Raw genomic sequence first — 22613 nt, 5'->3', positions numbered from 1 at the left:
CAAAAATGGTGGAAGGAAGGAAGGAAGGAAGGAAGGAAGGAAGGAAGGAAGGAAGGAAGGAAGGAAGGAAGGAAGGGGTAGATGGATCTTTTATTATGAAATAGTCTCAGAGAAGAAAATTTCTTTTGTTACAGGCATGAAAGGTATTTCTGTGGTGCTCTCTGTAATAGGGGAAATGGAAAACAATTATTACCTTTGTTGAATGTCTTAGTCGGGTAAATTATAGTTTCCACTTGGTGGGGTATTATATAGCTATTGCAAGGATGCACACATAGGCTGTAGAACTTGGAAACAATGGTTCAGATCTCCGTGAAAATGGGAGCTAGCAGACTGTATGTTACAGTGGCTTATAGTGCACCTGGGGAAGACTGCAAAGGGGAAGAGATACTGGCTCTGTGGCTTCGCTTTCGTTACGAATGTTCTTCCTTTCTGCGGTGCCAGGGTTGGCTTCTTTTACAAGAGGTTAATCAGGGTGGCTACAGAAGGCACCATTAATAGTGACTTTCTCTCAGAGGTTCTCAGGGGTTCTTTTGGTTACTACGTCATTTCTTTCTATAACATTTAAATTTTAGCTGTGAGCCTGTTGCTTTGGTAATTGGAACAAAAAGAGATATTTTTAAATTTTAGAATTAAAACATCTTAAAAGACTCTATTTCCCAAAGAGAGGAGAGGAGAAAGGCTGAGCTATACCCATTTGCATCGTGTTTAAGGCCTTGGGCCTGTCTGGGCCTCGTTATCCAGCTACCTGTCAATCCACCCACCCATCTATCTATTCAGTCATCGACCCCAGACGTTACCAGGCATCATCGCCAGGAATCAGAAAGAAAACCAAGCTTCATCCCCACAGTTTTCACTGCGACTGGAGCAAGGCCACAGACAGTAGCAAAGTATTCGACAGTGGTACAAAGAAAATAAGATGGGTCGATTTGAACAATAAAAAGTCCAGGGGCTCAGGGAAGATCTCATCAGAGGGGTGACAGCTGAGTTGAGGCCTGAGTGACAACAGAGAGACAGCCACATGGATGTCTGAGAGGAGCATCCTAGACAAAGCACAGGGTGCCTCCTAGCCCGTGGCCCCCATTTGCTTCCCAAGCCCAGTGATCTCTGGGCCAGGATAGACTCCATTCGAACACTACCACTGTCATCCTTCCCATCTGGGATATGCGCAGTGTCTGAATCCTTCCCAAATCTCCTGTGGGATGGCTGTTTCTGACACCCTGGCTGTTGCGGCTCTGGACAGATGGCTCCTCTGGACATCCTGCACACAGGCCACTGCCCTTGGCTGGCATTTCCAGAGTAGAGCTGAGCTGTCTCAGATTTCCATACCAGGGTGGATTGGCAGTTAGGAAAGTCCTAGGTAATGTGTGCGCTGGCAAAGGGGCTTTAAATGGCTCATGACTTGTGCAACCCTGAAGGGCGGCTGCTGCTGTAGGCCTGTGAGGGTTAGCTTTGACCTTGGAGTACTCCATGCGTGGCTCCTGCCAGAATTTGCTCTGAGAAATAGAGCAGGAGCCTGTGCTATGTCTAACACTTAGTTCTGAGCGTGCTGAATGACTCAGTGAGACATACACATGAATCTTCTTGATACTCCAGATGCCGGCCCGGTATCTAGAGACAGCCCCTTGAAAATGTAGTACCTCTGAGGGGCCTGGAGCCAGCCTTTGGAGCTCAGGGTGCTGATTAGGAGGAATGAAGACTCCAGAGCCAGACTTAACAGGGATTTAATTCTTAGTCCAGCCATTTAAAGCTGTAGGACCATGGGCTAATGACTCTTTTCTCCCCCTTTGTAAAATGAGCTTCAGAATTCCGAGTTAAAACATGTTTTTTTTTTTATTGTTATTTGAGAAGTAAGGGGACTCCCTCATCAAGACCTTCAGTGTCACTGATCCCAGGGGCCTGTGAAGAGAAAGAGGGGTAGAAGTTGGTGGCTTCTGAGCTAGCCACTGGCCACAGGAACTGGCTTCCCTTGGCCCATTCTGTCCCTGAAGCATGTCTGTTTTCCTTCCTCTACCTTGATGACAAGGGAAGCCCATGGCCATTTCAGATCTGGCAGCAGCTCAGCTGTAGAGTGTCCTCGGCTGCCACTGACTCCTCTGACCCTCAGTCCTAATCCTGCTAGGGACAGAACTCAAGGCCTTTGCCCAGAGAGCTCCTAGATGGACTGTGTGGCTCCTCAGAGCATGGAGTTGTAGTGATTTGGGTGCCTGGGTGTGAGGAGTAAAGAAAGCCCAGGCAGAGAATAGGATGCTATTCGAGCCTAGTAAGATGCTCCCCTGGGCAGAAATCCCCAGAGCCATTGTGTTGCTGCATCTTCGCTTTCTGAAATAAGATCAGAATTTATGGGAAAACCAAAGGTGGTCATTCCATCTGGCTTTGCCATCCTGCTCTCTGAAGGCTGATTCACGTGTCTCCATTGCCCATTCCGTGTAATGCTACCCTGTGTTAGAGCTCAGCAGACTCTGAGACTTCAGGGGGAGCTTCTAGGGACAGGATGCAAGAAGTCAGCTCCCTCTACCACACCACTTAACAAACCACTTGAGTTCTGATCCTTCTCAGGGATCCTATTCTTTCACCAACAGGCATGAGTAGGGTGAACCACCCACACTCTCCAAATACTTTCCCCAAGTTTCCAACCCTGGTCACGCTCTCCTCTGTGCCACCCTGATTCCCTTCGGGCTGTCCTGTCTTTATGTCCTGGTCCTTAGAAAAGGGGGTGCTTATCACCAGAAGGAGGCTGCCATCCACAGAGCTGCTGCCTCCTGCCGGAGACTTTCTCAGGGCTCTGATTCCAGAGCTGAGCAAGGAGTTTATTGAAAGGGGGCATAAGGGTAAAGGAGGCCAGGTGGAGGGAGGGCAGAACCAGGAGTGGGCCTGGTGGATCCAGTGGAGTGTGGGATGAGAGGGTGGGAGGAGCCTGTCCTAGACACAAATTCAGGCACAGCACCTGTGGCTATTGGACAGGGGAGTCGAGGGTGATGTTTTGAAATGTTCTCAAGCCAGCATCGTCTGCCTTTCATCCGAGCACCTCCCACCACACCGAGCTGAATCCCAACCAAAAAGACACTCGAGTTCTTTTGTCTCCACCCTGTCTTCCACCCCCAAGCCAGGTCTTTCGTTGCCCGCATTCATTCTGTGTGGACCAGCTGTGTTCTCCTGCCACCAATCCTTGGTCAAGGTCTGACCTTGCCTAGGTATGCTTGCCCTCCATCTGCCCAAGTGCGTCTTGCTGCCCAGAAATGGCACCGTGCCTGGGACTCCCTTTGTTCCTGTTCTGTCCTCCCCCTTTCTTCCCGAGCTGGCTCCCTTTGGTTCTAGGTTCCTCTCTTCTTTAGACATGAGATCTTTCCATCCTTCTCCTGCTGATAAAGTTGTGAGGTCCACCTGGGAAAGCTAGAGCTGGTGGTTCCCAGGAGAGAAACCATTCTTGGCCATTCTAGGAAGGAGAGATCAGCGACAAGCAGAGCAGGACTTAAAGTCAATGTGAAGAAGGGGGAGGACTGGGCTGGGGAAGGAGTGTAGTAGCGGGACACGTGCCTAGCATGTACAAGATCCTGGGTTTGATCCCCAGCACTACACACACACACACACACACACACAGACACACACACACATACACACACATACACACACACAGACACACACACACACGCACACACACACACACCCACACACAAACACACATACACACACCACACACACACAAAAACATAAACACACACACACACACACACACACTGGCTTGTAAGGAGAGCCACATAGTCATATCAAGCTACTTTGGGGGAGACCTCAGAATGGGAAACTCCCCATCCCAGAATCCCCTGCCTGGAAAGGATCAGGGGCTTGAATGCAGGGCAAGGGGACAGACCTGAGTTCAAAGGGGCCTGAGTCAGGTTAGGAGGCCCAGTGGTCTCGGAACTGTGTGCCCAAGCCACCCGCCTTAAGCCTGTCAGCCCCTCCTGTGTTTTCCCTGTGGCTCAAGTCCGTTCTTTCTTCGTCTGTGGAGGAAATTTACGAAACAGCGGAGCTTTGCAAGGCTGTGCTGGGAAGGTTTGCTCTTTTCAGTCTATCCCAGTTTCAAGCCTGACCCTCAGGGTTGCCCTTTCCTCTGAATTGAGCTGTGGGCAGCCACAGGGGAGCAGTGACCTCACATTTACTCTCCCAGGGCTATTGTTTCATAGGGTTTCCTGGGACGGTGGCTCAATGTTGTAAGCCTGCCGAGGGGGGAGGCTGCCAGCAGCTAAGGGCAGGGGTATAGTGGAAGGTGACCCCCTAGGAGCAAGAGAAGCTATGCCAGAAAGGACAGGATCTTTGCAGAAATATTTGTGTGTGTGTTTTAAGATTTTGCTTTTTAAAATTTTATATATGTAAGTGTTTGTCTGCTTGTATGTAAGTATATTGTATAAATGAAGTTACTGCAGAGGTCAGAAGAGGACATTGGACCCCCTGGAACTTGAGTTATAATCAGTCGTGAACCACCATGTGGATGCTGGGTACTGAACTCTAGCCCTCTGCAAGAAGAGCAAATGATCTTAACCTGAGACATTTCTCTAGCCCTTATCTGCAGTGTTTAGATAACCCATCCTCACAATAACTGATCGTCATTTCTATTACCCCTGCTTTACTTAAAAGGAAACTGAGGCTGGGTGCAGTGAAGTAGCTTGCCAAGGATCTCACAGGTTTGGGCTATCAGGCAGGACCCTGGCCAAACGGATATAGGGTTCTTGAGCTTGGTCACTACACTGCTCACATCTAAGCTGTGAATTGTATTGAGGATGGCACAGGAGGGAAAACCTACATCAATTTTACATGACTTCAGGTTTCCTTGGATCCATTTATTTGTCAAGTTTAGAATATATGGAAAAATATAATGAAGACTCATATATAATCTCACCCAGAGACAACTTGTGCTGAATGTTTTGCACATATACACAAGAATATACCTTTGTGAAATCCAATGTTAGTTACACAGCTTCGTGTCCTGGCATTTTCTCTTCACACTGTGTGAAATGTTCATCAGATGATAACTGGGACTAGCTGTAGATGAATCATGGCAAAGTGAGGGTTAGCTGTTGGGACAGACGAACAAGGTGCTTGGGGGTGATGCACAGGTCAGTGGACGGCACTTGAGCCTTGCAGAATGACAGGTTCATGTACGATGGCAGGAAGGGGTGGGGTGAAGGGCGTGCAAAGGCAGTGATGCTGGGATCCAAAGCACAGAGCTGGCTGGGATCCAGAGGCAGAGCTGGGCCCAGGAGGACTTTGCCAGCTATCTCTGAGGGATGCTGATGCTGACGATCCACTAATGGGCTCTTAATGGGGAGAAACATCAGACTGGCATTTTAGAAAGATCACTCTCTCTATACACTTTTGCTATGGATTTGAACTGGAAGTAGGCAAGACAAGGCTGGGAGACTTTTAGGGCTGCCTGTGAGATATGGTTGAACCAGAACAGCAGCAACGAGGAGACAGATTCCCAAGAGATTCAAAAGATGCAAAGTCCAAGGGTTAGTAGCTTTGTCATGTCATTTACTTTGATCAATGAGATGTTTACAGCCATGCCTTAAGCAGGACTTTCTTTTAAAAAAAAAACTGGGCTGCCTTTTTATTTTTTAAAATAATTTTAATATTAAAAATACCTTGAAGGGGGGAAGGAGATATAGCTCAGCTGATTGCTTGCCTAGGGTACAGGAAGCCACGGATTCTATTCCCATCGCAGCACTGTGCACTGTGCAGTGACACCCGCCTGTAATCCCAGCCCTTGGTAGGGAGAGGCAAGAGGATCAGAAGTTCAAGGTTATCTTTGGCTACACAGTGGATTCAGAAGCCAGACTGGGATAGATCAGACTCAGCCAAACACAAAACTCTTCGAGGGACATATAGTAAATTTTCATATGTATACAGTATCATGTGCCATTTCCACGCCTGAACACAAGGTATAATCAGATCAGAGTAATCGGAGCATCACCTGAAGCATGAGTCATTTGAGAGCACTCAAACTCGATCCTCCCAACTCGTTATTTTGAGATGCACGATGAATTGCAATCAACCATCGCTAACTTAATGTGCTCCGGAGCGTTAGAAGTTCTGCCTTATCTCCCGCTGAACCCCTGGACAAACACCAGTGCTCTCTCCTCCCTTCTTTCTTCCTCTTGGCCAGAGTGAAAAACACTTGTGCAGTTGGCCTGGCTTGTCCTCAGCCTTATGACTTATCACTTCCCAGGAGATAAGTGCTAGTTTACTGGGTCCAGGAGGACGGCGAGAAACTGATGGAGCATAGTCACCCCAACTTAACCTCCCCAGCTGAGCTCAGAGCAGAGCCTCGGATGACTCACAGCCTCGTGTCTTAGGCCAGCTGAGATCTGACCCACAGGTGCCTGAGCTACAATAGGAATGACCGGTGATTTAGGATATGGTTTGGGGCTTTTGCTAATGATTGAGAATTACCATCATCTCTGTGCTGAATGCAGTCCTGTATTCCCACTGTGGGGTGTCAATGAACCTGACACATGGGTCCGGACATCCAGAAACTCGGGGTAACAAAGGGCCTCTCAATTCTAAATGGTTACTTGGTGGAGCCATTAATCAGGAAGGGTCAAAGTAGAGAAACTGGTTTGGGGGAAGATTCTGGGTTTGATTTAGGAAAGAGCTTGAAGTGCTCACAGGGCACCAGGAGGAGGTGTCCAGGAAAGAGAAGGAATCCAGTTGGATTACTGAAGGAAGAGGTCTAGGCTGTGTTGACTAAGTGGGTAAGGTCTGGATTGGAACTAAAAATAATCAATGGAATTTAGCAAAATAATTGGCATCAGATGGGTGGGCTGTTATGGAAATTCAGAGAAGAAAGAAGATTTGTGGCTGGGAGAGGAGAGGTTTGTTCTAAAGATCACCCAGACTCTGGGGCTGTGCTCATAGGGGTGAGAGAAGGCATACCAAAGAGAATAAACAAGACTCGGACAGGGAGGCTTGAGTGGTTAGAATAAGGGGGAGGAGGTATATTTGGGGTCCTGAATGGCAGGCCAAGGATGCTATCATGTTTCGTTAGGAAACAGGGTAGAGGGAGAGCGTGGCTTACATGTTTCTGAGTGAGGAAGGGACAGGAGGCACACAGGTCTGTGCAGGAGGCTGAGTCTGAAGTGAGGAATGAGAACTGGCTCTTGTCTAAGTTCTTCTGTTTATGACCCTGGGGATGTGGGGCAGACGATGTTCCCTCCCAGGCTCACATATAAAACAGGAGTGAAACATCCGCCTTCCCCTCTCTTCCCGTTCTCCTCCTCCTCTTCCCCCCTCCCCACCTATCTATCCTCTCTCAGATCTTTTGCAGCTCAGAGTGGACAGGAACTCACTGTGTAGCTAAGGAGCTAAGGATGACCTTGAACTTCTGACCCTCCTGCCTCTACTCCCCCCCCCCCCCCCGTTTACACAGGGTTGGAGAATAGGTGCAGGGCCTCTACGTGGTAGGCAAACTGATTTCCCCGCCCCTTCTAACTGTGTCGACAAAGGGTCTTGCTATGTCTCCCAGGCTGGCCTGGAACGTGCAATCTTCCCATCTCAGCTTTCCAAGGGCTAGAATTTCAGGCCCATGCCTCCACACTTGACTCCATTTGAGTTCTAATTAAGAACAAGTTTTTTTAAAATGTGGTCAAGGCATAAGGGTGGGTAAGTATTATTGCAATGAGGCCTGCATAGCCAAAAGATGGTGCTGGAATTCTCAGTCAGCCAGGCAAACCACAGGTGCCACCTTGGTAACCTCTGTCCCTTGTCCTGCCTGGGAGAGAGGATTAATAGATGTGAAGCCAGATGCCCACAGGTAGCTGACAAAACTTCTCATTCTTGATAAGCTGTGAGTTCTCCCCCACTACCGTCTGCAGAAACAAGATGTGCTCCTTAGACTCTTACAGAAGAAAGGCATGGGGCCATAGCTGGCTGGCAGGACTGTGAAGCAGTCCCTCTCAAGGAGTTCCCTCAGAGAGTTAGAGAACAAGGGCTCGTTCATCAAAAGGTAAACACACTGGCTTCTGATGATGGGCCTCCTGAGTGGTCCAGACCCTCTAAGACAGGGTGCTGGAAGAAAGTCAGAGGCCTAGGAGCCAGACACAGCTTTAGGGAAGCATGATGGGAGGAAGCCAGGCCTTGAAGACTGGCAGTGAGGTTTGAGAAAGCGAAAAAGGGCAAGCCAAATCCCATCTACTGTAGCAGTTAAAAATAAAACATGACCACAGTGATATCATAGTTAGGTATCTAGTTTAGGGTGGACAGTACAGAGAAAAGAAAAACCAAATGTTGACAGTGATACAAAGAAACCCAGCAGCAGCATGGTTCTTGAGGGCTTATTCTGCTATGGATTGTGTTTTGTATGCATGTGGACTACATGTGTGCCTGGTGCCCACGGAGGCCAGAGAAGAGTACCAGAGCCCCTAGGACTGGAGTCACAGACAGTTGACAGCCACTATGTGGGTGCTGGGAATTAAACCTTAGTCTTCTGAAAGTGCTCTTGACTACAAGACATCTCTCTTACTCAGCACAGAGGTTCTTCAGAAAGGCTGCCACATGTTACCACGTAGCCCGGTGATTCCACTTCTAGGTATAGATCTAAAGAAGCTGGAAGCAGGTCTTGAATGGATGCTTATTCACCTATGTGTAACAACACTGTTCAAAAATGGAAGCCATCCAGGCATCTATGAACAGTGGGGAAACAGAATGTTCCAGCCAGTGGAATGCCTTCCATCTTTCAAAAGAAGGGGATTTGTTCCGATACAGGCTACAGCCTGCATCAACCCGAAGGACACACACTAAGTTGGATAAGTCAGCTCAGCTACACGAGAAAAATGACGAGAGTTGTTGAATTTACAGAGCCTGAACCAATGGCTGCCAGCAGCTGGAGGAAGGAGTGGGGGTTGGCATTTAATAATATTGGTTTTCTTCTCTTTTCTGAGACAAGGCTCAGTGTAGCTCAGGCTGGCTCTTGAGTTTGCTCTGTAGCTGAAGATGACCTAATTCTCCTACCTCTACCTCTTTAGAACTACAAGCATATACCACCACACCCAGTTTGCATGGAGTTCGGCAAGCTCTACCAACTGGGCAACATCCCAGCCCTGGTGCAGAGATTCTGTTCAGGATGTTAGAAGGGTTCTGGAAACCATAGCAACAATGATTGTACAGCACTATGAACGCTCTTAATGCTCTTGATTCGTACACTAAAAACTATAAAAATGGTGGTATATAGCTATAATATTGATATATACATATATATGAGAGAAACACATGAAAGAGACTCAAAAGTTGTTAGTGTTGTGTGTTTATGAGACAGACACAGAGAGAGAGAGAGAGAGAGAGAGAGAGAGAGAGAGAGAGAGAGAGAGAGAGAGGGGAGTGTGTGTGAGAGAGAGAGAGAGAGAGAGAGAGAGAGAGAGAGAGAGAGAGAGAGAGAGGAGAGAGAGTGTGTGTGTGTTAGGGAAAAAGCAGGGAATCCCGGATGTACCTGATATGGATCAAGGCAGATGAGTTTTAAACTGACTTCAGATAACCACGAATGTTATAGAGTTCAGTAAACATTCCCACATAGTCTTTGAGTAGAGTTTCTCAAAGGAAGCTAATGGACTAAGCTTTCTTCCTGTCTTTTCCCTGGCCTGCCTGACGGAGAACCGGGAACCGAGGTGACAGGGTAGAAGGTTGGGACCGTGGTTAGGTACTAAAGAGGATAGAGAAAGGTGAAAGCAGATTTGAGGGGGAGCAGGAGGCAGGGAACCGTGCAAGGTAGCTCCCCTCATCTGTCTCCCTGTATCCCCAGCAGGAAGCCCAAGCTGTCACCATGGCTTCTGCCGAGCCCCTTACAGCGCTGTCCCGTTGGTACCTGTACGCCATCCACGGCTACTTCTGCGAGGTGATGTTCACGGCGGCCTGGGAGTTTGTGGTGAATTTTAACTGGAAGTTCCCAGGGGTCACCAGCGTGTGGGCCCTCTTCATCTATGGCACCTCCATCCTGATCGTGGAGCGCATGTACCTGCGCCTGCGCGGCCGCTGTCCTCTACTGGTGCGCTGCCTCATCTACACGCTCTGGACCTACCTGTGGGAGTTCACCACCGGCTTCATTCTGCGCCAGTTCAACGCCTGTCCCTGGGACTACTCCCAGTTCGACTTTGATTTCATGGGTCTCATCACCCTGGAGTACGCTGTGCCCTGGTTCTGTGGGGCCCTCATTATGGAACAGTTTATCATCCGCAACACCCTCCGCCTACGCTTTGACAAGGACGCAGAGCCCGGGGAGCCTGCTAGTCCGCCAGCCCTGGCCAATGGCCACGTCAAGACCGACTGAGTGAAAAGACTAATATGAAGACCTAAGGTCTCTTCTAGGAACCCAAGGACAGAGACCAAGCTGGTGGGGTTATCCCTTGGTTCAGCACAAGCCCTGCCCCCACCGGGGCCTTAGCCCAGTAGGGCAAACGCAACCACATATGGTGGGCAGTGGGATGGTGTTGGGAAGTTGGGTGTTCAGACAGCAGAAGGACACTGGGACTGGTCCATGGCTCTCCACCCATCCTGGGGGCTAGGGCCTGGGCAATAAACAACTGGACTTCATGGATGATTTTGGAAGCAGCAGGCCTGTCCTGGTGAAGGGACATGAACTCTGGGGCCACAGGTGAGAGGCAAGGTCTGAGGAGGCCTTGGCTGCTGTTGGGGCCACCACCCCACCTGCCCCCTGGCTTCAGCTGGGCTTTGGCTGGTCCCATTAGGCAATATTCAGGTGCTTGCTTGCAACCAATACCTCCCCGAGGGCCTCTGAGCTGCAGCCTGAGAGAGACCCAGCAGCGAGTAGGCTGCTTGGTGGCATTGCTCCTGTGCAAGGGCTGGGAAAACTTCCTTTGGCCCCTCTCCCTCCCCCAGGGCCCCACGCTGCTCCCTTGGCCTTCTGGGGGCCCCTGTGGTGCTGGATTCCCACCAACCTTGGGCTTTTGGAGGTTTCAATCCCGTGTGTTCGGTGGTGTTTCCCCTTTCTCTTTTGTTCAAGACATTTACCACGAGCAGGCAGCGCTTTTCTGTGTCGTCACCGTATCCTCCCCCTCTCCCAGCTCCCTAGAGAACACGGCAGTGGCTGGAGGCACGGCTCTAAAATGGACCCCACCTGCCTTCCTGGAACCTTCCCTCCACCTTCATATGGGGGGCGGGTGCAGCCTGGTGCCCCCTCCCAGCAGAAGTCCTACTGAAAATGCATAGTATCCCCCCACCCAATGTACATCTAGTGTTCTATAGATCCACTGTGGAGGGGCAGAGTTTTAGGTTCTAGATGCCCACTCTGGTTTATCTGCAAGCCAGTCAATATGGCTTCCTGTGAGACAGAGGAGCAGGGATCTAGTTGGAGACTCACGAGGAACAAGGCAGATGTAGAAGACCATGGAAGGCTCTTTGGAGCCTCTTCCTGGAAAAAGATGAGTTCTACCATAGCCTCAGCTCGGCAGCCACCTCTCGGAGCTGCTCCTCCTACAAACCCCTGGCCGGGATGACCCTTTGAGCTTGTTCCTCCAATAGTGTTAACCCTGCCACACTCGGGCACTGTCAGCTCTGTCATCTTAGCTTTCCCCCATGCTGCTGGGTCCATTGCAGGCAGTGGACAGGTGAAATCCTTATTCCAGGTCCTCTGATTTTATCCTCTACTCTTCGAAAGGATGAGGTCCATCCCACACAGCAGTCACCTCTTGGCCACCCTGGGGACTCTGAGATAGAAGTCGGCCTTTTCTTTCTTACAAATCATTTAAAAGGTGGCAGTGCCACATGGAGAGAGAGTCTCTGAAGCATGCAGACAGCAGCAGGCCAGGGCCAGCAGCGGGACGTCCTGCCGCTGGAGAAAGACTCAGCCTTCCGTGGCATATTTCCTCACAGCTTTCTCTGGCCAGGGCAGATTGAAGTGTTTTCCTGAGTAGGTATCTCATCACCAAACACCATTCTGGGGTGGGGGACGGGCTGCTTTTGGTTTTACTGTAGCCCTGATTCCATGGCCCTGTGGGTTACAGGAGTTCAGGCTTCCAAAGGGAGTGGCTGCTTTCCATCCACAAGTGGAGAGAATTCCTTATTGTGTAGGTCCCTTCCTCCAGTTCCATGTGATCTCAAACCCCTGAATCCTAACGCCTCTCCAGGCCACCTCACGCCTACCTTCACAACTGAATCCAGTGGCTTGCTGAGGTGTCGCAGCAGTAAGACTCCAATTCTCAACCAGAGAAAGCCGCTGGGTAGTCCCCGGTCTCAGCACTCCAGATGTCGCCTGGCAGGCAACCCTCTGACCCCATTTTTCTCAAGGCCCTTTAATCCTATGTCAGGACGGTTTCCTGGAGCGAAGCTGCTTACCTGGAAATACTCAGCATCGTGGTCTGCTTATGGGGTTCCCCTCCGCCCCCCTTCTTCTATGGTCCCTCATAGGCACACAGTCCCCCCAGCCAGGGGAAGCTACACAGAAGGCCTGACCACAGTCCTGCAGGCTCAGATCTCACCAAGTGTAGCCCAGACTTCAGCTCTTGCTTTATTGCCTGTCTTCATGGCTCCAACCCCTTAGTGCTTGGGGGGGGGGGGGGGGCACAAAGGTTGGGGTAATCAAGCCCTTCTGAGCAGTGGGGAGTCTGCTGGCTGTTTCTGGAGCCCAAGGCAGCCATCTCAGAGGTGCAGATGTCATGAGTATGCGGCCCTGCATGGTTGAGTTGCTTTGGATGAACGCTAGGCTCCCAGTGCCCTGTCCCCTTCTCATGCCAGAGAGTCACAATGGCCTGTGCTTATTCACAGCAATAATACATAGGGAGTGTCTGTGAGTCCCTTTTATTCTGGTCCCTCCTCCTTCATGGACCGATCTCCCAGGAGGCTGCTGGGTGGGTCAGCTCACGGGAGAATCTATTTCTGAAGCTCTGGGCCGTGTGAAGCCTTGCTGCAGGAGGCAGGTGGGAGGCCTAGCCATGAACTCTGAATCAGGCAGACGGAGCGCCTTCCACCCTGAGGCCATCCATTCCTGGACGAGCTGTAGGCACCGGCTTTGGAACAGGGACTTTGAAGTGGATAGGACTGGACTGTCTTCCAACTGGACAGCTCTTGAGAAAGGCACATAGCTGATTGTGTGAGCCCATTGCCTGCTATGTCTGTTTGTCTGTCTCTTCCTTTTCATAATTGTGCACATAAAATATACTGGTGTTTGTGTTCCTGGATTGCCGGTGACTCATCTATTCCACTCTGGGGCCCTTTTCCCAGGTGCTAATGGAGGGTGGGCCCTTCATGCTTGACATTTTATATACATCACACCTTCCTGAACCAGAACAGCTGGTGGCAAGGAGGGTGTGGCCCTGCTGTCAGCCCTGACCCTCTCTAGAAACCAGAATCCACCCCAGTGCTGCCTGGCTCTTGCAGCCCCAGGCCAAAGGTAAATATGGAGTCATAGCAGCATACGGGTTGCCTATACCTGTCCATGAGATGAGAAGTTCTTAGACATACTGACAATAACCCAGTATGTTATAATTAGAGAAGGCTTGGAGATACTCTAAAAAAGGCTAATGGGCCAGACCCCTTTTGCACAACATGAAAGCTATACTTGAAGAAACAGCCTCTTAATTCTCCCTAGCCATGCCATGTGCCTTGAGAAAGGCTGTTAGAGGAAGCATCCCTTCCCTACTTCGCATACCTTGGCTCTGTTTAACTCCTCTGCCCCACCCCTGACTACTTTCCTGATTCCAGAAAGAAAATGGAGGGCTTTGAAGTTGCTCAGACCTGGTCTACAGTGCCAGTTCTAGGACAGCCAGGTCTATGTAGAGAGAGACCCTGTCTCAAAAACAAAATTATTCAGGCTGGGCTGCTAAACCCAAATGGTTTGTCTCCTGAGGCTTAGCTAGGCCACAGAGCATGGCAGTGTGGCCTTTGAAGTCTCTGGGAAGGCCCTTTGCTCTTACCATACACACATACTCATCCTCTTGAAAGTTTTTTATTTCTTTGAGAATTCATCTCCTTATAAAATTGAGCTTGTATAAAGCACTGTAGCAGAAATATGCACGTTAGTATAAACAAACCTGTTAGGTTGGTCTTTCAGAGTAAGATCTTGTAGAAAAAGGCAGGCAATGGAAGTCTTAATGGAGCCTTAGGGAAAAGGGCAAGACCTGCACTGAGGGGACCTAAGACTTATTCTTAAGTCTTATTCTTATACTCAATGAATGGCTTTTTCCCCCTATTATCCCCAACGTATGTATGAGCAGGTGCAGGTGCATGTGTGTGCAGGAATATGGAGGCCAGAAGGCAATCTCAGGTGTCTCTCCTCAGGGATGTTGTCTACCTCCTTTGGGACAGGGTTGTTCATTGTCCTGGGACTCACTGGTTAGAATAGAATAAAATAAAATGAACAAATGGATTGAAATGTATGCCCTGGCAATGCTGAAGCATGCATGAGCAGCGCATATATGGCGGTTCTGTTGAACTTGTCCATATTGAGTTTCATGGTCTAAGTTGATGAGGATGACTGACCAGGTCTCTTCCTCAAGAGGGCACCAGATTTCATTACAGATGGTTGTGAGCCACCATGTGGTTGCTGCAAATTAACTCAGGACCTTTCGAAGTGCATTCCTTAACCACTGAGCAATAGACCAGATGGGCTAGCCAGCAAATCCCAGGAACCCTCCTGTCTCTGCCTCCCCAGCCCTGGGACTACAAGAGGTGCATCACCACATCAGAATGTTTTTATGTGGAGCCCAAAGTCAAGGCTTCATAAGCCTGTTAAACAAGCGCTTTGCTAACAACCCGCTAGCCACCCCACCCCCCAGCCAGGGGGCTTCTTTTCTCCCCGACCTTTGCAAAAACCCGATGTTTAACAATAGTGAAGTAAGTACTAGAATGGAGTTTCCCTCCCTAAGCAGCTTTCTCACAGTGTGCATGTCTGCCTTCTGTACTGGCAGAACCAAAGACAAGATGAGTTCCTTCTTTGGGAAGGCGATAGAGGAAGATGGAGTCACTGGTCAAAGGTTAGAGGAACTGGGTCTCATTTAACTGCAGCTGTGGCTCCTAGTGTCTCCTGTGACACTGCAGCCAGGCACCATTTTCTCATTTTCTCCCCTTTCAGATGGGCACCGTCATGTCCCTGTTTTACACGGGAGGACTGTTGACATCCGGGCAACCTTGGGTTCATCGCATTTTTGTTGTTGTTATTGTTTTGTTTTGTTTTGTTTGTTTTTAGAGATGGGTCTTCTCTTTGTAGCCCTGGCTTTCTGGGAGCTTGCCGTGTAGACCAGGCTAGCCTAGATTCCAAGTGCTGAGATTAAAGCTGTGCACCACCACACCTGGCCTGGATTCGCTACCCACCACATTTCTCTCCAAAGCCCTCGGCCCCTTTTTCTGAGACAGCATGTCATTATATTGCCCACACTGGCCTAAACTCCTAGGCCTAAGCATTCCTGTCTCGGCTGACAACAGGCACATGGCAAGGCTCCCAGCTTTGTGACTCTTGCTCTGACAGATCTTTCAAGGAGGATTTGTGAGGAGTCAGGTGCCCTTTGGTGCTGAGGACTTTCCGGATGCCTTGAGTTCATCTCCTGCGAATGCTGTTTACAAAGCTAAACAGAAATATTTGTGAGTAGCAGGATAGGGGCCTCCAGGGGGCCATAATGTAGGCAGTGTGGAATGCCATCTTAGCCAAGACAAGTGGCCAAAGCCCCTCCTAGTGGAGGAGGTGGTGAAATTTTGGCCTCTAGTGTGCTAGATTTATCCCTGACACCCGCTCTGTCCCTCCTACACAGTTTTATTTTTGTCCCAGGCTTTTCTCAATGATCCTATTTTCAACTTGAAGGGAAGGCTGGGCCTCTGGCTGTTTGTACTCTCAGAGGGCTTGACACTACCAGATGAAAGCTCTTCATGGCACGCCAAGAACACTCTGCCAGGCCCTTCTGCAAACTCAGGCCAGAGGACCCACCCTTTTAGCTCTTCAACTCCATGTTGGACACCTCCAAGAGTAGGGACCAGGCAAGAGACAATGATGGGTGACCCGGGAGGAAGATGTTGATGGGGATCCCATTCAGTTGTGCTGTTGTACCACTGATTGTTTCTCCTTGGGGGAATTGCCGACAGAGACCCTGCCTGTCTGCAGGGACAGGTAAGGGTACCCAGGGAGAACACAGGCTGTCCTGACGGCCATTCTTTCATGCTTTCAGAGATGTGCTGGCTTCTCACTGTACCGAAAACACAAATGTTTTCTATGCCTGGCCAATCTCAGCGGAATATGGAGAACGAGGCCAGAACACAGTGAGTGCTTTAGGGTCCTCTTGATGAATGGCTTTTCATTTTATTTTCTTCAAACACAGTCTAATGCTGTAACCAAGGCTATGCTGGAACTCACTATGTAGCCTAAAACTTACAGTGAGCCTCCTGCCTCAGCATCCCTAACGCTGGTATTACAAGAATGAGCCACCAACTTGACCAACTGATAAATGATATTTGTGTTCCAGAGTATCATACGCTCTTCTCGGGACCCAAGACTAGGAATTCTGTTCAGACAACTGTCCCAGTCGTCATCAGTGCCCACCATCATGAAGCAACGGACAGACCTGCTGGTCCCTGAGCCTTGCCAGCATCCTCTTGAAGCTTTCATGCCTAGCCAAAGTCCCACTCTGTTGTTTCACCCATTGGTTCATTCTGGCGGTATGTTATCTTGATATCGGTGGAGAAAAAAAAGACATTTTAGAGTCTAATAGCATACAGAAGAAAACACATTGAGGATGTAGCCTTTGCCTCTGCTGTAATCACACCTCTGAACAGGAAGTTTTCTGGTTTATAAGTATCCACCATATGGTGAAGATTAAGTTTTATTTTAGCTCACCGTTTTGAAGAGTTCAATCCATTACCATTACTCCCTTGCTTTAGGCCTAAGACAGCATAGACCATCATGCAAGGGTGCTCGCCAGAGGAGGCCTGTTGTCCCCATGGCCAGGTACAAAGGAGAAAAAGGGTCAGGTCCTCAAAACCCCCTTCATAAGTACATCCCAGTAACTAACCAGGTCCCACCTATCAAAGATTCGTCTCTTCCCAATACTGCCGCTGACTGCAGATCTTTACTACACAGACCTATGAGGGAGACGCATCTAAAACATATCAGGAAAAAAGAAGCAGGGTCTTTCCCAGTTCCTTACAGAGGATCCTTCCAGAGGAGTGGGATCAAATAAGAGAAGACTACAGGGAGATCCTAGAAGTCTACGTGCCCTTAGTACCTCCCTGCCCGCTCAAAGACTGGATCATGGATTGAGGTCAGCAGGCCTGAAAGGTAGACCTTCCAGGCGTCAGCAACCCTTTCTTTCCCAGATACGTGAGCACCCCTGCTCTGGGAGAGACAGCACCTGTGGGTTCTGAGGGGCTGGGAATCCTCAAACATATCTGCCCCACCTGAATCTTTATACAACAGCCACTGAGACCACCCCTAAGTCATCCATCTAAGTGCTCAGATCCCGTCCCTCCTGTGGAGTATCGGGGCCTTGGCAGTGTTAGAACACCCAACAGAAGGGCAGGAGTGGCAGATAGCACATGTGTTAAGCCAGGCAGACTTTAGTTCTAACCTCTGATTCTGACACTTATCATTGGTATGGCATTTTGTGGTGATTTAAATAAGAATGGCCCCAGAGAAAAGATCTTCACCAACCCCACAGAGGTCTGATCTCCAAAATATACAAAGAACTCAAGATATTGATCACTAAAAGAACAAATAATCCAATAAAAAAATGGAATACAGACATAAACAGAGAACTCTTAACAGAGGAATATAAAATGCTGAAAGACACTTAAGGAAATGCTCAAAATCCTTACTCATCAGAGAAATGCAAATCAAAACAACTCTAAATTTCCATCCTACACTTGAAGAATGGCCAAGATCAAAACACTGATGACAACTTATGCTGGAGAGGTTGTGGGGAAAAGGGAACTCTCCTGCATTGCTGGTGGGAGTGCAAGCTGGTACAGCCCCTTTGGATGTCAGTGTGGCGATTTCTCAGAAAATTAGGAAACAACCTTCCTCAAGACCCAGCAATATCACTTTTGGGTATATATCCAAAGGATGCTCAACCGTGCCACAAAGACATGTGCTCAACTCTGTTCATAGCAGCATTTTTTTCATAGCCAGAACCTGGAAACAACCTAATGCCCCTCGACCAAAGAATGGATAAGGAAAATGTGGTACATTTACACAATGGATTACTACACAGCAGAAAAAAATCAATGACATCTTGAATTTTGCAGGCAAATGGATGGAGCTAGAAAATATAATTTTGAGTGAGGTAACCCAGGCCCAGAAAGACATTTATCATATGTACTCACTCATAAGTGGTTTTTAAACATAAAGCTAAGAAAACCAGTCTACAAATCACAATCCCAGAGAACCTAGAAAACAATGAGGCTTCTAAGAGATACATACATGGATCTAATCTACATGGGAAGTAGAAAAAGACAAGATCTCCTTAGTAAATTGGGAGCATGGGGACCTTGGGAGAGGGCTGAGGGGGAGGGGAGAGGCAGGGAGGGGAGCAGAGAAAAATGTAGAGATCAATAAATATCAATTATATATATGAATGGCCCCAGAGACTCATATATTTGAATGCTTAGTCATGAAGGAGTGGCACTATTTGAATGGATTAGAAGGACTAAGAGGTGTGGTCTTTGTTGGAATGGGTGTGGCCTTATTGGAGTAGATGCGGCCTTGTTGGAGGAAGTGTGTCAATGGAGTGGCCTCTGAGGTTCAAGAGCCCATGCCAGGCCTAGGCTCGCTCACTCTACCTGCGGATCAGAATGTAGCTTCAACTACTTCTCCAGGACCATGCCTGCGATGTCTTCAACCATGCCCTCTGCTGTGTTAATAATGGACTACACTTGTAAAACTGTAAGCAAACCCCTCATTAAATGTTCCTTTTGTTAGAGTTGCCTTGGTCATGGCATGTCTGCACAGCAATAGAAACAGTGACTAAGACGGCATTTGACAAGACCCTGAGACAGTGCTCCTCTGACTACACCATTCATAGATTGGGTTCATTTTCTTGAGAATACATACTGACCCTCCCACCCCCAGGTTGAGTGTGAGAGTAAGCACAGCAAATGTTCATGTAGCAATGGAAGCATTGGGTTCCAGTCAGCCTAGCAAGTATCTTGAACTGCAATGTTACACATCCATGTTATGAAGCCACTCAGGGGTAAAGTCTTTGGGGGAGTTTTCACTCTGCATCACCTTGTGCTCTCCTAGTGCACCTGAGGCTAAGGGGTCCCAAGACGTGAGATTTTTAACTCTCAAACAGACAAAACAAAACACCTTCTTTTTGGTCACAGCACATCACTTGGCAGCATATCCTCTTTCTTGCTGGATGTGATCTTAGTGGGTCCTCTCCTCAGGTCTGAACCAGAGAAACCAGCACCGTTCTCTTTCATTTGAACCTCAACTCAAACCCTAAACTGCTGCCCACTCATTCCTGCTATCTGGGCGTTTGGGCTTGTGTGGGCTTCTGTTTTTGTCTCAGCTTGGACTCTGGGGAGTTCCCCTGTGGGTTCCAGCAAACTCCCTTCTGGTTTTACATCAGCTGGTTTTCTTGCTGCCATGGCCTTTCTCTCCACTCCCAACAGCAATGACAGCTTGCTCAGTGGGCAGTCCAAATCTCTGCCACACACCTCACTTCTTTTAAGATTTTTTTGTTGATTTTTTGTTTGTTTTTTTAAGACAGGGCTTTGGAATAGGTTTTTTCTTTCAGGTCACCAACCAGCTCCCAGATCACGACTTATTATTAGTTTCGAATGCTTGACCTACCTTGGGCTCATTTCTGGCTAGTTCCTTTAACTTAAATTAACCTTTTTCTCTTTATCTACCTTTTGCCTTGAGGCCTGTTACTTTTCCGACGTTTGTGTATCTTACTCTCACTACTTCTCTATGTTTGACTGCCTGGCGGCTGCCTGGTTTCTTATCACTGGTATGTCGCTCTTTCTCTTCTCTCTCTCTTCCTCCTTGTGCCTAGATTTCTCCTCCTATTTATTCTCTGTCCTGCTAACCCCACCTATCTTTTCTCTGCTTACCTATTGGCCATTCATCTCTTTATTAGACCAATCAGGTGCCTTAGCCAGGCAAGGTGAAACAGATGCAACACATCTTTACTTAAACTAAACACACATCCTTTTTAAAATTTCATTTATTTTTATTTTATGTATGAGTGTTCCATATGAACACCTGCAGGCCAGAAGAGGGCATCAGATCCTATTACAGATGGTTGTGAGTCCCCATGTGGGTGCTGAGAACTGAACTCAGGACCTCTGGAAGAACAGCCAGTGCTCTTAACCACCGGGTCATCCCTCCAGCCCCTAAACAAAAAGAAAAACTTAAACACGCATCCTTACATCATTAAACAAATGTAGCATAAACAAAAGCAACACACCTGTGCCTAGTTAGAGTTTCATGTCACCCAGACTGACGTGAGGCGACAGGTCCTCGCACTCCCTCCTTCTATCTCCCAGCTGCTGGGGTTCCGGGCCCCCGCCACTCTACCCATCTGTGCGGGGCTGGGGACTGAACCCAATGCTTCACACATGCCAGGCAAGTGCACTAAAGACTGAACTGTGTTTCCAAACCCCCTTTAAAGCATTTGATCTTCTGCTTTTATACATTTAGCCCTCAAATGCTCTTCCTATCTCATGAGCTATTGTTGTAGCCCAGCTGTTCTCCTCTTGTAACCCAAGAGGAGGAGAACTGGGGTGAGCTCTTTGTGAATCTGACTTTTTTGGTGAGCCATACGAAATCAGCCAGGGACATGCACTCTTATGACCAGATGTCTAAAGAGGCACCCCAAACAGGGGGGTTATTTTGTTGTTGTTGTTGTTGTTGTTTTCTTTTTAATTTTATTTTTATTTTATGTGCATTGGTGTTTTTGCCATGTGTGTCAGGTCTCCTGGAACTGGAATTACAGACAGTTGTGGGTGCTGGGAATTGAACCAGGGTCTGAACCACTGAGTCATCTCTCCAGCCCCAGCAGAGGGGTTATAAAGGTAAAAACCACAAGTTTGTTACCTCCTGTTGAGGGCAGCTGTGATGGCTATTAGCAACCATGAAAGGATATGGAAGTTTGTAATAAGAATAGGGCATGGTGGTGTCACCACAGCGTTTGTTTGGTCGGGGAAGAGAGCAGAAAGCCTGGCACAGATCAGAACAATGGCAGGTGAGTTACGGGTCCTGTAAAGTCCTATGCATACCTGACAGTCAGGCTGACCCACTTTTAGCTCAGCGGGTCAGGATTTAGCAAATGTATTTATTCTCCACTCTTCATGTCCCCACACTCTCCCAACAGAGCTGCCCATCACAGTTGGGGCTTGATTGCTTAACATAGCTTCCCTTGCTCCTGAGCTTTGGGAAAACTGCTGAAAGCTAAAGGAAGCGCTAATTGTGACGCGCCCAGACCTTTCTGCGGCACATCACACTCATCTGCGCTCTATGCGCCACCATACAGTTTGTGAACTGGGCAAGGGACTGGAGGTTTAAACACACAGACTCACAGACACAGAGACACAGATCATCCTTGAAACAGGAATGCCCCAAGAATGCCCCCCTTATTGTGTACCAAAGCCGCTCATATATGGATCCTTAACTGATAGCCATGCCCCAGCCAAACCCACCAGGAACTCCTGAGGGTCTCGAGCAGCAGCAAGTATTACAAGTTGTTTACCAAGAATTCAGGATCTGGGGGCTCACAGCTCCCAACACCTTTCAAAATTTACATATGCCGCACGATACAGACTGACCCATTTGGGATTAATCCACTTTAGTTGCTGTCTTTCTCTGCAGTGAGATACACAGGAGTTCTGTAGACAGAGGCAGTCAAGGTCAGCTAGTCCCCAACACCTCCTGCCTTTCTTTCCCATGGGAAGCTGCTATAATGGTGTTAGCTGCCAAACATCAAGGCGGGATGCAGGAGCCTGCCTGGACCCATTAAACACCAAAGTGGCCAGCCTTTTCTTTAGATCGCTCTAGATGTGAAAAAACAATGACATTGGATGTTATTTTGCTGACTTTCTCTCAATCTGTTCCCCCAGGATCTCACGCTTGCTGACCAGCAGGACCAGATGGCACCGTGTGCAGAAACATCTCTCTGTGCCTGCTGCACATCCTAAGAAACAGCTCCTCAACTTCTGAGTGGCACGTCTGTCCATCCCTTCCAGTTATTTGTATATTTTCTTTCCACTAACTCTGCTGGAGGCACTTGACCCAGTCCTGGCTTGCATTTCATCCCCAGAGATGGTATCTGATTTTGCTGTCTAGAAGGAGGGAGGACGAGAGGAAGGGCAGCAGAAAGGAAGGACCAGGAAGGAGCAGATTGCTTCATCTTCATGAAAACTTACCATCAGCCCCCTTTCTCAGACACTGCCATCTTCACCCCACGTGCCCTTAGAACATCTTGAATGCCCAGCGGATGATTTGGTATGCCAGACTTTGAACCTGAATGTGAATGCCAGGCCCCTGACTCATGCATCGGGGCACGTTATATAACCTGTCTAAGCACCATCTGAAAATAGAGCTAATAATAGTCTGACCTCTCAGAGAAGTGGAAAGATTAGCTGAGACAGTGATTGTCAAGTGCCTGGCACGCAAAGTCTCAGATCAAGAGAAA

The 22613-nt window shown here is 48.6% G+C and overlaps 1 protein-coding gene across 8 annotated transcripts in view; it reads left to right on the top strand.

Annotated features, from left to right (window-relative positions):
• Positions 1-13175, top strand: part of Tmem229b (transmembrane protein 229B) — a 41107-nt gene extending 27932 nt beyond the window's left edge. For 7 of the 8 annotated variants that reach the window (XM_005343255.3, XM_026779696.1, XM_013346850.2 and 4 more), the window contains one exon: positions 9785-13175. In XM_005343255.3, coding sequence (XP_005343312.1) covers positions 9806-10309 — 504 coding nt within the window. In that variant the 5' untranslated portion in view covers positions 9785-9805 and the 3' untranslated portion in view covers positions 10310-13175. The remainder of the gene's footprint in view (positions 1-9784) is intronic. The other variant, XM_026779701.1, reaches the window with a different exon arrangement.
• Positions 13176-22613: the final 9438 nt, after the last annotated feature.

The sequence above is a fragment of the Microtus ochrogaster genome, chromosome 1 (assembly GCF_000317375.1).
Source record: "Microtus ochrogaster isolate Prairie Vole_2 chromosome 1, MicOch1.0, whole genome shotgun sequence".
NCBI classification, from domain to species: domain Eukaryota; kingdom Metazoa; phylum Chordata; class Mammalia; order Rodentia; family Cricetidae; genus Microtus; species Microtus ochrogaster.
Note: the sequence above shows the minus strand (reverse complement) of the source record. Positions and strands in the feature narration are given on the sequence as shown.